Source organism: Notolabrus celidotus, chromosome 14 (genome assembly GCF_009762535.1).
Source record: "Notolabrus celidotus isolate fNotCel1 chromosome 14, fNotCel1.pri, whole genome shotgun sequence".
Classification (NCBI taxonomy): domain Eukaryota; kingdom Metazoa; phylum Chordata; class Actinopteri; order Labriformes; family Labridae; genus Notolabrus; species Notolabrus celidotus.
In genome coordinates this window covers 5,757,528-5,773,258 of record NC_048285.1, presented here as the reverse complement: position 1 = coordinate 5,773,258, position 15,731 = coordinate 5,757,528, and the positions used below count along the sequence as shown (strand labels likewise).

At 41.1% G+C, this 15,731-nt stretch overlaps 1 protein-coding gene across 1 annotated transcript in view; it reads left to right on the top strand.

Annotated features, from left to right (window-relative positions):
- acsl3a (acyl-CoA synthetase long chain family member 3a) overlaps nucleotides 1–15,731 on the top strand; it is a 40,253-nt gene that overhangs the window by 4,212 nt on the left and 20,310 nt on the right. Inside the window, exons 2-4 of the mRNA XM_034700927.1 lie at nucleotides 4,555–5,081; nucleotides 7,735–7,912; nucleotides 15,143–15,252. Of these exons, the coding sequence (XP_034556818.1) occupies nucleotides 4,707–5,081; nucleotides 7,735–7,912; nucleotides 15,143–15,252 (663 nt within the window). The 5' untranslated portion in view covers nucleotides 4,555–4,706. The remainder of the gene's footprint in view (nucleotides 1–4,554; nucleotides 5,082–7,734; nucleotides 7,913–15,142; nucleotides 15,253–15,731) is intronic.

Sequence of the window (15,731 nt, the reverse complement as noted above, 5' to 3'; positions counted from 1 at the left end):
TGTTTCTTTGCAGGCTGTGTGTGCACTTAGAGTACGACAGCAGCACAGCAAATCATATTAGGATGTACGGTTTGGATTATCTCTGTTGCTGTGTGTCTTCATAACGAAGGCTATAACCAGATTTGATTTCACCAAGCGGCAACCTCCAGTCTCAAAAAATGAAGCCCATGCAGAAGTGTTAAAAACTGCAGTTCATTGAGCGTCTGCTTGAGGCTGGCTGCAGAAAAACCGGAAACCACAAACACCAACAAAGACGATCTTTACAGCAGAAATAAACACGTTTACAGTCTGGTACAAAAGACGGCTTGGGTCTGATTAGCTAATTTCTCTATCGGCACACACTGTACGGGGGGTGAATTCTTTATAACTCGTATTTTTGAAGAAATTAAACTTACAAATAAGGGCATGGCTGACTTGATTGACAGGTGGGAACACTGTAGCTGTTGGCGAGGAGGCTCAAACCTCGCCTCTTTACCTCAACAGAAGTTAGGTTGAGTTCAACATTTCCAATATGGCTGCCACCGACAATTGGCTTCAAAACAGCGCTTTAGAAACAGATAGGTGACGTGACGAATAAAACCACGTCCATTTATTATACAGTCTGTTGATCTCAGCAGGGATTACCACCTGGTAACTAGATCCAGATGTAACAAATCAGCCTAATCTGATGGTTTAAATTGGACACACACTCAGGCCGGTGGATGCAAGAGAGAACATTAGATGCTATGAGTCAGGGACGCTTTTTGTCTGTTACCAAAACTTTCCTCTGACCTCAGAGTTTCAAAAAAAAATCAAGACTCTGTTATAACAAAATTTCCCTTCCTCATTAAGTTTTCTTGCAAGGTTTCAAAACAAATAAGTAATTCCAGTCATGTTACACAAGCTTCTTATCATTAATACATAGGTTACTTATGCAGCCCACAGCTATAGAAATCTGCAGGGCTGAAATATTGCTGGAATCAAGGTCTGTAAATGTGTTGAAATGATGAGAGCAGGAGCCAGATGCATATTTCAAGAGATTATCATTTCATTGAATGTATGTATTTATGTGTATGAGTGTGTGTCTCTCTCTATGTGTGCGTGTCCTCACAAGCAAGCTTCAGCCCCCTCCCACCCATGACTGCATCACTGTTTGTCTGCCCACATAGTCTGACCAGTGGAACCACTGACTGCACACAATAGCAACTCCCACTGCTGCGTCTCATCATCACGATGGCATCAAATCAGGAGTTAACTGTTTAGCAGGGGATTATTTATTTATAGTGAACGGGTGATAATGAATCCGGAGAGGGTGAGCAGGATCCTCCTTTTTCTGTGTTTCATCATTAACTTCTTTTTAAGTTATATTTATATTCACAAGCCTTTATTGCTTGTTCTTTTTTTGTTTTTTTCCTTCATTCATTTGCAGAAAGTCGAAAAATATTGAGAAATGCATGTTGTTTTTTTTAAGGGATCCTCTACGGGTTGCGCATCATGATGGGAATTCAATTGGGGGTGTGCAGTTTTAATCCCAGAGAGTTATGGACACCTCAAATTAAAAATAAGACATGAATAATCTTTATTTTCTTCTCTGTTGTTGCAGCTTTCCACACAGTCCCCTTGTTTCTGCTCCCAGAATAAGAGTCCTCACTGTCTTCTGCTCAGTTTGTACCCACGGGCAGTGACTGTTTTTCAGAGCCTATTATTTTTACGGTTGATTTTATTTCTCTAGTCTGACAGTTCGGTTCCTCCAACAGACCACCCTCCTCGTCTGCGGCCTCTATTTCATGCACTATCTCTTAAAAACAATCTCAATTAGGACGAGACAGAGAAACCCACAAGAAGCATGCGCTCCGGCAGGGTGCAGCTTTGTTAAGCGGCAGTGTCCTGTGATGAGAAAAAAATGCACCCAGCCTGGGTAACAAGACACCGAGCAGAACAACAGGGCTGTAGAGGATCCCACAGGGAACAGATGGTACACTGAGAGAGCATGGCTGGTAAAATCTTTAATTTATTTATGAGTCTCAAAGGGACACTTGAATGATGAGTGTATTTAGGAGACAAGAGTGGTCATGTTTTATGTCAGTTTTGGGACAGGAAGGATGTGACGCTTCATATGAATAATGAATTATTGCTGCTAGAATAGACTGTTTGGGGCCATCAGTGTGTGTGTGCATCAGTGTGTGTGCGCAGGCTCACATTATGAAACAGGACATGTTTTTTTTAGCATCCAATGAAAGTTGTCATACCACAAAATAAATGTCATTACGGATAGAGGATGCTTTTTAGCAGCTTTTTGCCCTCATTAGCTCATAACCACGTACGTAGAGTAAACAGAGGATACCCCTGAGTAAATAAACGTGTGGAGGGGCTGGTTTGGCTGGAACGGGCTGTAGGTCTGTGTCTCACGGCTATCAACTCCTTAAATTAAGATTTGAGCAAAGAATACAGCCTGAATTGATTATAATGAGTAATACTACTACTACTAATAATAATAATAACTTTATTATAGCACCTTTAAAAACAAATATTTACAAAGTGCTTTGACAAACAAAGCAGGGTTAGAATAACAAGATAATTAACGTAAATTAAACAGAATGAAGTGGTGTGACAATAAACAATAAATCATGTTTAAGAGATAAATCAAGGATAAATAAATAGAATAAATAAAAATGGATAAGTAAATAAAATCCTTAAAAAGGACAATAAAAGAGGTTTTCAGAATGAGAGGACAACATCACATCGGGAAAATTAGAAAAAGTGAAAAGGATAAATTGGGAACATTAAAATAATAAATAAAAATAGCATAAGTAAAAATTAAGTACAAATAGCTGCTCTTGAAATGAGACTAACAAGGACATTTTTCTGACTTCGTCTTACAAACTGATGTGACTCATATTCTGGATTTTCCGGTAACTACAACGACGGAAAACCTGTGTTTCGATTTTAGAACTTGAACCACGGACTGTCTGCTAACACAGAGTTGTGACCTATTCTGAAACCAGCCAGCAGGGGGAGCTCCAATTTCTTTTTTTGATTAATTTATTTATTGGCTTCACTTTCATGGAGCTGTTATGTCATCCATCATTTTATACAGTCTACAGTAGGGGCATGCATCTAGAGCTCCCTTTAAACCACGCTGCCTCACTGTTTCTCTAGGACTTTCAGATCCACCAACATATTTGTGTTTTTAACAATAAATGATCCATTAAAGCAAATTAATAAAAATGTAAGAACAGATTTAATAAATTAAGCATTAAACATTTTATTAAAATCCTGTCAACATTAAAGTAGGCAACTTATGATACAAAATACACACTGTGATGTTTTTCCTGCAGACAGCGTCCATACTCATGCACAGTCTCACCTGCATGTTCATTCATCTTTTCTGGAAAGATAGCAGTAATATTCTTTTTAAATTTTGATTTTGGACACGTATGTCCAAAAAAAGAGTTGCACCAGTGATTACAATCTATTAAAGCACTTAAAAGTTACATAAAATGATTAATTAATTAATTCAAGGATTAAATTCCCTGAAAATGTGTGGGCTGAAGCTTTGACTTGTTATATCTAACCATTGTAAATTAGATAATCTGTGAGGCAGCCTTTCAAGCACTACATTATAAAGCAAAACAAAACAAACGTTTCATTCAAAAAAAAGAGGAAAAAAAGAGATCACTGACTCTGCAGAGATAATCCCCCTCAGGCAAATCATTACAGAGTTTGTAGGGTTAAAACAATCTGATAATTTAAGATTTTGCATTCTTTAATCGGGGGAAATAAAATAAACGTCTTTGTAGAAAAACACGAGACAAATATATGTTGGCTCTGATTTTGTGATTTTGTTTCAGGACTCTGGATAGCTCCCAAACTCTGCATCCTATAGCACCTATAACGCAGTCCCCATCTCCAGCCCTGCCCTTTACTGAAGTGTGTGTAGGTGTGTGTGTTTGCCTATTACAATGAAAATACCTTCAATCTAATAAAAGAGGTGTGTGTCAGCCTTTCACACAAATGTTACGTCACTGAGTTTAACGGGTACACTGTGACTGAACTGCGACACACTTCAGATCCATCTTGTTCTGCTGGTGTGTTGTTCCTCCGGTCTGGTGGCTTGTACCTTGTCACACACACACTGTCGTACGATTGTTAAGAAACTGCCTGCACACCTTTCCACTCTTGTTTTTCCTGTTTTGGGCACCCTCTTTCTTTCTCATTCATTCACAAACCCTGTCTTTGTTTCTTCTGAGTTTCCCTTTCTCTCTTTCTGTCTTGAATCGTTGACTCTCTTTGAGGCTAACGCTGCATGACACTGGTAGTCTCTTGTGCTGTATCCATGCTGTGCTCTTTGTGGTAATAACATCTGAAATGGAGAGACAGTCTGTTTGCCACACCACGGTTTGCCAGATATTTAAAAAGTACATTTGACTCATGAGTTCTTTTCTTTCAGTTTCAGAATGAGCTGAGATTCCCGTGTTTAAGTCTACATAAACAAAGAAGCATGGTTTCATTTGGAAACTAAGACATCTTAATTATTGTTGTTCTGATGCCAAGTCAATGACATTTGTTTTCCAGAGGTTTTGTGGACCTGAAGGCGTCTTTTGCCAGGAATAAAGGCGGAGGACACTGAAAAAAGAAACACCAGAAGGAGAAGAGACTTTTTCTCACATCACATCCTCCTCCAAACTCTCCTCGCTGCTCTCCATCATCTTCACAGCTTCACCACGATGAAGCAGAAGGAAGACCTGAACCCCATGCTGCTGCTCCTCTTCCACCTCATGGTCTGGATCTACTCCTTCATCACCTTCCTGCCTTCCTTCCTCCTCAGCTGGTTCTCCTCGCCCGACGGGGACATCTACGGGTCCGAGGCTGACCGAGCCAAGAGGGCAAAAGCCCGGTCTGTGCTCGGACGCCCAGAGGGACCTTACAGAGCGGTGAGCGCCATGAAGAGGCTGGGGACGTCTCTGCACCTGGGGATGGACACCCTGGATAAGATGTTTGAGTTTGCGGCCACCAGGTTTCCACACAGGGACTGTCTGGGGACGAGGGAGGTGATCAGTGAGGAGGATGAGCGGCAGTGCAACGGGAAGGTGTTCAAGAAGGTAAAGAGTGACGCAGGGAGTGTGGTTGCACAAGGGGTGACATAGTTATGTCATACAGAAAGGAAAAATGTCAAGTGGGGCATTATCTGCTGCTACTTGATGCTGTTGATGCATCTTGAATGAAGCTGAAACCAGAATCCAGTCAGCCTTGCACAAAGGCTGAATTTAGGGAGAAATATCGCATTTAATCAGAATTGAGACTGCATGATATGAGAGAAATATGAGCTATGTGGTTCTAATGTTCAACCTTGCCGTAACAATATGATAATATAAAATAAATATAATTAATCCAAAGAGTTGGTATTAGCTATAACTCACTGTCTCTAAAGCCTCCTTTACATCAGCCTTTCAAAAAGGACCATCGCCCCCATGTTGCTCCATATAGGTGTGATGAGAAGCTTGAGTTTGTGCTAAGTTTGATCATCAGTCCAATAGCGATAGGGGCCAAACAGCATCACTGTGGATGTTGGAGCCTGCAGGACAGTACAGCAACGCGTGCATAGTTGAGGTTTGTGCAGACACACCGGAGGTAGTCAAGACACCTGCCTACTTAAGCTGCTTCACCTGTTGTCTTATAATAGTTTGCTTTAAATGCATAATTTTGACATCATAAAGTTGATAGCAAGTGGTGCTGCAAGCCATAGCCGCACTGCTTTCCCTGCACAAAGCATGATGGGATACCTGGCTGCAGAGATCTGGCCACTTTTAATCAACTTTTCCGCTCACTATGTCAAAATCCTGATCATGAAATCATGTCTGCACCCACAGAATAATGCGTCTGTGTCCTGCAGACTCACCAGAGGCAGCCAAGACCCCTGCCTACTTGGGCTGCTTCACTTGTTGCCTTAATGTGAATTTGCTTTAAATGCAGGATTTTTAGATCAGATAAAATAAGATATTACTTTATGATGCTTTGATACTTTATTTGACATAATAAAGTTGATAAAAAGTGGCGCTGCCAGCCAAAACTGTGCTGCTCTCCTTGCACAAAGCATGATGGGATACCTGGCTGCAGAGATCTGGCCACTTTTAATCAACTTTTCCACTCACTATGTCAAAATCCTGATCATGAAATCATGTCTGCACCCACATAATGATGCTTCTGTGTTTCCTGCAGACACACCAGAGGCAGCCAAGACCCTTGCCTACTTGGGCTGCTTCACTTGTTGCCTTAATGTGAATTTGCTTTAAATGCATCATTTTGACATCATAAAGTTGATAAAAAGTGGTGCTTCATACCAAAGCAACACTCCCTGCACAAAGCATGATAGGTTACCTGGCTGCAGCAACACTTTAAATCAACTTTTCCCTCGTTATGTCAAAATCATGATCATGTAATCAAGACTGCACCCGCAGAATAATGCTTCTGTGTTTTATTATGTCATTTCTTTTAACTCTGTTATAAGGCTCTTTAAAAAGAGTGATGAGTGATCATGGCCCACATCTTCTGTGCATGGGGAACAATGGTGTGCATGTGGGGCTCGACCTTTATTTCATAAGTTTAGTAAAATGCTTCCAGTGATTGTTCCTCTCTCCAGCTGACAGCTTGTTATTCCTCTCGATGGCCTAGATTCCTGCGTTCTTACACGTGGAAAGAGCGAAGGGGAGAGAAGTATGACTAACAGAATTGAGCAATTTGTCTTTGACAAAGAGTGTATACAGAATTTGTCCGCAGAGGATCAGAAGAATGAGGAGAAAGTAAAGCCCTGGCATTAAGTCCACTTGTACGCTTTATTGTTATGTCACTTGTCTTTTTTTGGAAAATGTATTAATGAAAATAAATCTTGGACTACTTTAAAAGTTACGTAATGATTCAGAACAAATGTTACCCAAGAATAAGACTTTAAAACAGTATGTTTTGTCCTTTTGGGGGCATGCATTGTTCCTGCACAGTCAGGAGTTCTGCCAGTTTTGACGAGCCACAACATCACCTCTGAATTAACCTCTAATCCCAACAGCCTGATCCTACTAATCTGATAAATACCCACATTTATTGTTGAATGAACTGAATTAGCATTTTAGATCCTTGCTTTCTTCACAGTACTTTACGGCTCATTACTGTACTTGTTTGCAGTGCTGTTGTTTAACCACTAGGCGGTAGTATAACTCAGCTGATGCATGCAGGAAGCTCCTCTGTGTTTGTGTCCTTAAAGCTTTGTGTCATCAGGGTAGGAGTGTTGCAGAGCAGAGCCAGAGGCCTGTGTTTATCTGCTGCTTCTCGTGCTGATGATGACCAGGAGGTGCAGCAGTTTGAGAATGACAGAAGGAGAGGAAGTTGTTCTGTTGCTCCCTTTCCTGTGACTTTAATATGAAACAGACCGAACATGTGACTGTGGGATTTCACTTGTGGTACAGCACTCGAGTGACGTACGGGGGCTTGGCACGCTCGATATCTGAGGCTGAGAACAAAGCTAATTCTGAAGTACCAGCTGCTGCAGTTCCTTTAGTGTCCACCAGAGGCTGCCTACAAAAACCAAGGGATCCCCATTAGGCCCCATGTTAAAAGACTATTTTTAAACAAACTTTTGGTCTCTGGGGACACGTTTCTTTATAACTCCTCTGTTTTAATGATATGAGGTCGAAGATTTATTCAGAATTACACATAATGCTTTACTTTTAATACATTCTCCCTGTACTTCTCTCCCCTCTACAGGTGGTTCTTGGTGAGTACCGCTGGATCACCTATGAAGAGGTCCTCACAGCAGCGTCACAGCTGGGCAGTGGTTTGGCTTCACTGGGTCAGCGGCCCAAAAACAACATCGCCATCTTCTGCGAGACACGAGCAGAGTGGATCATAGCCGCCCAGGCCTGCTTCATGTACAACTTCCCATGTGAGTGTGAGAGATCCCCTCAACAACCCGATCTCTCTTGTAGAACAACAAATGAAACTTCATCACGTATTTTACTTTTCATGCCTTCAGGCTGAAACCAAAAGTTCATTCACTGATCCGTCATGATTTCACAGATTTGCTTTGGTGGTTTAAGTAATGACATTCTTTGGGAGGGCAAAGGTCAAATCCACTGTGACGTAACAGTATCCTGGAAAAATATTTGTCTTGACATTTTTCACATTATTGTGAAACTAATCTCTAGTTACAGACTCGACAGAAAAATTAGAATCTGCTCTTGGAGTCTGGATTTTTATGTGGGAAGTATTCTGGTTTCCATTAGAAGGATGTTCAAAAAGTATTGACCAATCACTAATCAGCAGGCTCTGGTGTATGCAGGAAGAACGATCAAATGTAGTGGCAATGCAACCCACCGTAGTGTCACCCTGACTTCCATGTAGTCAGACGATGATTGATAATCTCTATAAACACATACTGTATCTGCATGCAAATGCAGCTCACAATCTTCTCTGGATCCAACATTTTTAACTTCAGCAACAAATGAGCCTCAGGCTCCGTCACGGAAGTCAGTGTTAAGATTTCCTGACTTCCTGGATTACGCCAGCAAAGATCAGTCCGACCTCCTTTCAACAAACAAACATTTAAATAGTTGTTTTTCTTCTCCTGGAGGACAGACCTGACAAAGCTTGACTTTTACTTTTGTAAATCTGCAAGAATTGTGTGCACAAGAAAATCTGAAATCGTTCAGGTTAATCCCACAGGATGTCACATCAAAAGCATGCTGCGAAAGCTCCAGTGTGATGTTTCAATGCAAATGATGGCGGACGAAGCTACGGAGCATTTGCATTTCTAACGATGTTCCATGTAAACAGACGGATGTACCTTTGCTGTTCTTGTTTTGAAAATTATTCTCCTTCTTTGCTCATGGATGTTACGTCAGCTTCCCCCGACTTCACATGAATATTTTACTGAAAGGCCAGCAGGGAAAAGTCAGTGTAAGGGAGGTTTATGAGTATTATGCATGCACATGGATGTGAACTGCATCCGGTTTGGTTTGTGAATACTTGCAAACATTTGACGTTTTAGTTGATAAATAAAAGTATACCTGAAATTTCATCAATTTAAAGGAGTGTTTCTGCAAACGACATCAGACCAGGGAAAGAGAGATCGTATTTTATAGACTTAAATGTCACCAGCAGAAGACACATACCTGTATGTTACTCTGTAGTCCTCTATCAGGTTGGGTCGTCCTGTTCCGCTGCTCTGCACGCTCTGTTTTCATCACAGTGATCTTTCCCACTGATCCTCTGTGCAGCCATTTTTTCTGTTTATATGTGCACGCACTCTCTCTCTCTCTCTCTCTCTCAATTCTCTCTCTCTCACACACACACACACACACACACACACACACACACACACACACACATGCAAATGTTAGTGGTTGCAGTGGACAACTTGTAACTTGTAACCAGCTGAGACAGAGAAAGGTCAACTTGTCCCTTCTGCTGTTATATAAGCATCCCGTTCCTCCTCCTTCATTCTTTTCTTTCCCTCCATCTGTTTCGGTTTGTTGTGATGGGAACACTTCAGTTCTGACCGTGCATTTTTATTCTATACAGCTGATCCACTTTTAGCTTGTATTCTTTACAAGAAGCTCCGGAAATGTTGCTTTCAGCTTGTTAAAGTGAAGCCTTCATTTCCACATGTAGAGAACTATCACAATTCTGGATCATTTCATATCAGCACATGGTTGAATGTTACAGGAAACATTAGTTAAATTCTGACCCAATCGTAGAAAAGCAGACTAATTTCAAAGAGGACTTGCTTTGTTGAGTCCCAGCTCTAGTGGTTCAACTAGAGCAGCTTTGAATTTGATGGTTCCACGCAACACAGACTTTACTAAAACCTGGACACCAGACTAAAGATTAAACTCATCAAGTTCAATAAGCAGCACTCACCTGATACATACACCCAATAAGTTTTAATAGCCCCTTTCAATCATGCAGTGCAATTATTTAAGTTCCCAGACATTGGCTGTTTTCAAAACTGCATACTCTACTAGCAGTACGTACTGATTTGGCCAAAATTCAGTATGTAGTATGTGAACAAGAGCAAAATCTGCAGTATGCCAAAACTACCCAGATGTCTACTGATTCAGGAAAATTTCTCAGTATGCATCGGAGCAGTCTGCCTTGCGTACTGTTTCCCACAATGCACAGCGCTCGTTCCACTTTTTCTCTTGTTCTTCTTTTTTAACATGGTGAACTCAGTTTTTATCATCTGTGAAAAATATTAAATTACATAAATCACTTCTTAACCCTTTAAATCACAAGTGATGTTAAAGGAGCAGTTTCTCTATCAGCTTGTTCGTTGTTTACTTCCGCTTTCCGAAAAAACGGAAATCCAGTGACATCTGGCTCACCATACCACAGAACAGATCGAACAGAACAGTCATACTACAGACTAAATTCAAACACAGTAAGTAGAATTGTAGCAGGCCGTTTTGAAAACAGAAATTGTCTAGGTGGACAGTGTCCTAACAAGAGCAACTAAATCTGCTGATCCAAGCTTTAGCCAGACCTTTTTTATGCAGCACCCCAGTAAAATTTCAATGTGCAGCTGAGTAAACATCAATTCACATCAAGTAATAGTCAGGGTGATGATGTTCTTATAGACTCCTTATACACTTAAACATGTTGTAGTGATAATAACACAGAAACAGTCGCCTTTACGGAAGACTCTCCTCCTTCTGCACATGCTTTTTGCCACAGTGTAAACAGGCAGAAGTAAGATGTGCCACACTCAGTCACGCATTTTTATTTGACAGGATTCCTGATCTCTTGAATTTGCGAATCAATCACTGCTGTAATGAGATTTTGACCAATCAGAATCAGGTATTCAACACAGCCAGGTAACAATGAAGGACACAATAAACCACAGAGACTGTTTAATTTTCCACTCACTGCATCTTGAACTCTCACAGAGAGCAGTTAAGCTTTCTGTCCAGAGGAATGTCCTCCTGATTTAATCCCATATGTTCTCCTCCAAAAGTGTTCTGTCTGTCTTTCTCTGAGCATCCGCATCAGTTCTCCAAGTTCTTTAAATCTATCTCGTTGTCCTTGTAGGACCCTTCGTTCCTCTGCGAGCTTTAGTTTGTGCTCCATTAAAGTGTCACACTCTGAAAGTACAAGCTAATAAAGCATCTTCATAAAGCATGTTTCAGGATCGGGAACGCAAACACTCCAGACAGTGAAAACCCCAGGGGCAGGGGGTAACGCATGGAGGGGGGATGTAGAAGAGGAGTTAAAGGTTGGAGGGGAGGAAAGAGAGGGAGAGAAGTGAGGGGCGATGGCGTCAGAAGAGGCGGGAGAGGGTCTACGTGAGCATCTGATGTTGACAGAGGCATCAAGGAGTCAGCCAAAGGCCCCCAGTGAACTCAAACACTGGGTGTGCGTGCGTGCGTGTGTGCGAGTCTGTGTGTGGATTATATATTAGCTGGTTATTGTGTAGATGTAGTCGTTATTGGAGATTTGCACGTAACATGGTGTGTGAGTGAAACAATGAGAGCTAACAGCAGATTCCCTCCATTAGGACTCTTGTTTATGCTTCATTATCAGGTCTTATGATGACAGAAGAGGGATTACATGTTCCTCTTTGGAGTTGTAGAAATTTCTCTCTTGAGACATTTAGCTTCAGAACACACAGAGGGACGAAGGCTGAGTGTATCATAGCGACTGCTCTGAGCGTGCATGTGCATGTTCGAGTCAAGCTGGGGCCCAATCGTGTGTTTAGATCTCACGGCTGGAGGTGTCATGGCCCTCATCCACACACACACACACGCTCACTTACACACACAAACACACACATCAGCAGAGCAGGAAGTAAAGCGGCTCCATGACGCAAGATTGTGATGTCACTAAGCCCTGTCCCATAAACCCGTGCGTCTGTGTCAGTGTAGGGACAGGAGGTTATATACAGTGTTACTGTATGTTTTTCTGCCTCCCTCAGTCTTTATTTCTCTCTCTGTGGTTTCCTCAGGTCACTTTTAGTACCTTCTCTTTTCTTTTTCTCTGTACATCCTGCAAAAGACCTGACACCAGTTTGCTTCAAGAGCTCCGGTACACCAAAGAAACAACAGGGCTGCACAATAAACCACAATTACTTCATTACTGCAATACAGGCATGGAAAAAAAACAATTTTAAAAGTCCAAATTAATTACTATGTATCGGCAAAAAACACTTACTGGGAATTCACTAAGATTGGTTTGCATCAGCACAAAGAATTGCACATCTTTTACCCCCTTTATCTGCTCCCTCCCAAGAACAGTTCTGCAGCTCTGTGCAGGTTGCTGCACTGTGCACTCTTATCCTGATGGCGCTAAATCCTGTCCACACACAGTATATGATGAGCTAGATGGAGAAAGAAAGTCCTTACAATGTTATCGTGGATAGCTGTGATTCAAAAATAGACTATATGTTCAGATAAATAACTTTAAGGTCATCTCGAACTGAAATTGTTTTAGTTTGAGGGTGACAACGCTCAAAAATTTAACACGAAATTCGCAACTGTGTTAGTGAATTAGGTCTTTTTGCAATGAGGCTCATTTGCATAAAAAGATGCATATTTTTCTAAAAACATAGCGCAAACTTTTTGCTCTGCAGTGCACTTTTTGGTGCATTTAACCCTTTGCTCAAGCTTTGTGAATAAGACGATGTCTTTTGGCTCCTTTGCACAGGTTAAGCGGGTGTTAAAGCTGCATATTCCTCATGTGAATCAGGCCTTTTGATGCTTTCTCAATCAGGATGGTTACACTTTACCCAAGCAGTTCTGAGGGAATAAACTACCCTGACTTTTCATTCTGTAGCCGCAGTTTGAGGAGCTCTTTATCGCATCCTTTTGGAACAGAAACACAGAACGGAGCGCTCCTATTTGATGTGGTATCAGTGTAAAGTATCCTGGTAAGTGTCCAATAAAGACAAGATGAGCGAAACGGTAAATGGCATTTGTAAAGCTGTCCATTGCAGTGATTACTACGCATTAAAGGGACGCACAGACGTGCAAAAAAATGCAGCTAAGGGAAGAGATTCTGCAGTAAATTAACTGCAATGTCAGATATTTACAACAGGGATTTTAGAGGAGAATTGAAGCCTTTGGATTGGTCAATTTTGGAGCTAGCCAAACTATCTGTGAATCATAGGCTTATATCTGCCTTCTTCTGTTATCTGTATATTCAGGTCAGGTCTAGTTGAAAGCTGTAAATCAGAGACCATCTTTAGCACAATGTTGAAGTCTATGATGTTGTATAGGGCCAATTCAATAACTGTATATATGTGCAATCATGACAGGGTTTACAGTCTGTCTCTGAAATGTCATCACAGTTTTCCAGAATCAAGTTGGCGAAAGTATTCCCCAGAAAAACACTCGCACTAAGCAATGCGATCCAAAAACTCCTGCTCCCATGTGTGCGCATGTTTTGAGTCATACATACCAGTGACCATCTGACAACACACACACACACACACAAACACACAAACACACACACACACACACACACACACACACACACACACACACACACACACACACACACACACACAGACACACACACACACACACAGAACATATCAGGCAGCGAGAGCTCGAAACCCAGTGGCTTGAGGGTTTTGCTGAAGCCTCTTGTGGAGGCTGGTGATGTCATTAATATGGGAGGAGCCAATTTAGAAGCCTGAGCGGTGTAGACGGAGTGCACGTACCATTTCCATTACTGCACATGCTTCACTGTCTGTATGTTGACTCTACATACACACACTCACTGACTTATCACTCATTGTATATTTATGCATTTCACCTTCTGTGTTGGAAATATACACGTCTCACTTTCTGTTGCTACATGTGATAAAAGAAGCCCAAAGAGTCTGACACAATCACATCACCACAAAGTACAACTTTCAAACAAACCATAAATACAACCACAAACAAAAACAGAAATAGCTTTGGTCTCAACAAAAAGTAAAAGTTCTGTTATCTCTGTGTCTCCTAACTCACAGCCCAACTATTCCCTTCAAGCCTTTAAATCACAGCTCTGAGTTAAGTGAAGTTTAAACCTTATTCCTTTGAATTTGCTTGAATCATCATGATGACATTTTTTTTGGAAAGGCACACAGACATGAGGTAGATCATGGAAAAAACATCAATCTGCCTGTAAATTCCAAGAACTGAGACTCCTTAGATATCAAGTAATGAGTGAGTCAGGGTAATTTACTACACTGTAAATTACACAAGAGAATACGATGTCACCTCCTTTGTTTGTATTAATAAATGAATCAGTGAAAGACTGAGACTACCAGGAAGAGTTCCCTTTTAACCAAGCATTAAAGGTGCAGTGTCCCTTTAACTGACAGGTGACATAAAGACAACAATAACTCAAACGCAAGAGCTAAAATATAAAGTAAACTTCAAAATGAATACTGGTGTCAAACAGACTGATGAGTAAATAGATAGACAATAAAATCAATTAAAGGGTCAGTCTGGTAAAAAGATAAGAAATCAATATAAAGTAACCTAAAGAAACTGAAGGATGAATGATTCAGGATGCCGGTTAGTTTCACAGGCAGAAAAAATAACAGCTAATGATCTCTGTGTGTCGTATATAACAACTTTTAGCAGAACAGACTTTGGAGAAGTGGATCATACTTATCATGCATCACAGCAGCTTCTTGTCCTCGTAGGCCACTAACGTTTCACCAAGAAAGGAAGCATTTCAGTTTAGAAAGCAACCTCTATATATCGCTAAGTATTCTCATTTCTACACACTGTACCTTTAACAAGAGACAGGCTGTTGTCTGTTTTCACACCTGTGCACCAAACTCATTAAACATTTGAGGAGAGGTTCATGTGTGAACGCAAACTGACAATTTTTTCACCCCAACTCTACCCTGTATATTTCCTGCCAGCTTCTTAGTACAATTTCTGCAACAAGTTGAGGCAAGCTGACGTGTGAATGCAGCACTTCAAGAAATTCAACTGCAATCAAGTGATGATGTTTATCTCAGGCAACTGATGCAGAACCTATGCAGTCTTTGTAAAGTCACCAGAGGCTGCGTAAATGAAGTCTGCAAATGATAAACTGTAACATGTCAGCTGTATAAACACTAAAGAAACAATGCTGGATAGTGTTTGGATTACAGTGTTTTTTGGGGGTTTTCTTGCAGTGGTCACCCTTTACTCCACACTGGGAGGTCCGGCTATCGCTCACGGACTGAATGAGACTCAGGTCACCCACATCATCACCAGCAGAGAGCTCCTGGAGACAAGACTGAAGGTAGAGATACACACGGACACACAAACATCATCTTAATCTGACTGACACATTACGAGGGATTTCAAGATAAGTAGTTACAGAGCTGTGGGCAAGCAGCAGTGACTGTGTGCTTCTTAAAAAGAGACATGTAGGTGTTCAGCTAAATGCTGATAGTAACTGAGGGTAAATATAAATACCTATATTTTAATTATAAGAAATAATCCACTTAAGGCTTGAGTCTGATAGAAAGAATGAGCTACACTGCCAAATTAGGATATACGCTTTCTGGATTCCCAAATCCTCCCACAGCAGTGACAGTATTTAGCTGTGATGAATGTTAATCACCATTTTTGTAATATCACTTATCTAATCGAGCTCTTTAGATGAACACCAGCAGCAGTTTCGGGTTTCAGCTAGCTTGAGACATAAAGAAAAAGTCATGGTGAGCACAATTGACAGATCCACTCTCCAGGGAGTCTTGGATTAGTTGCTGTGGCTCT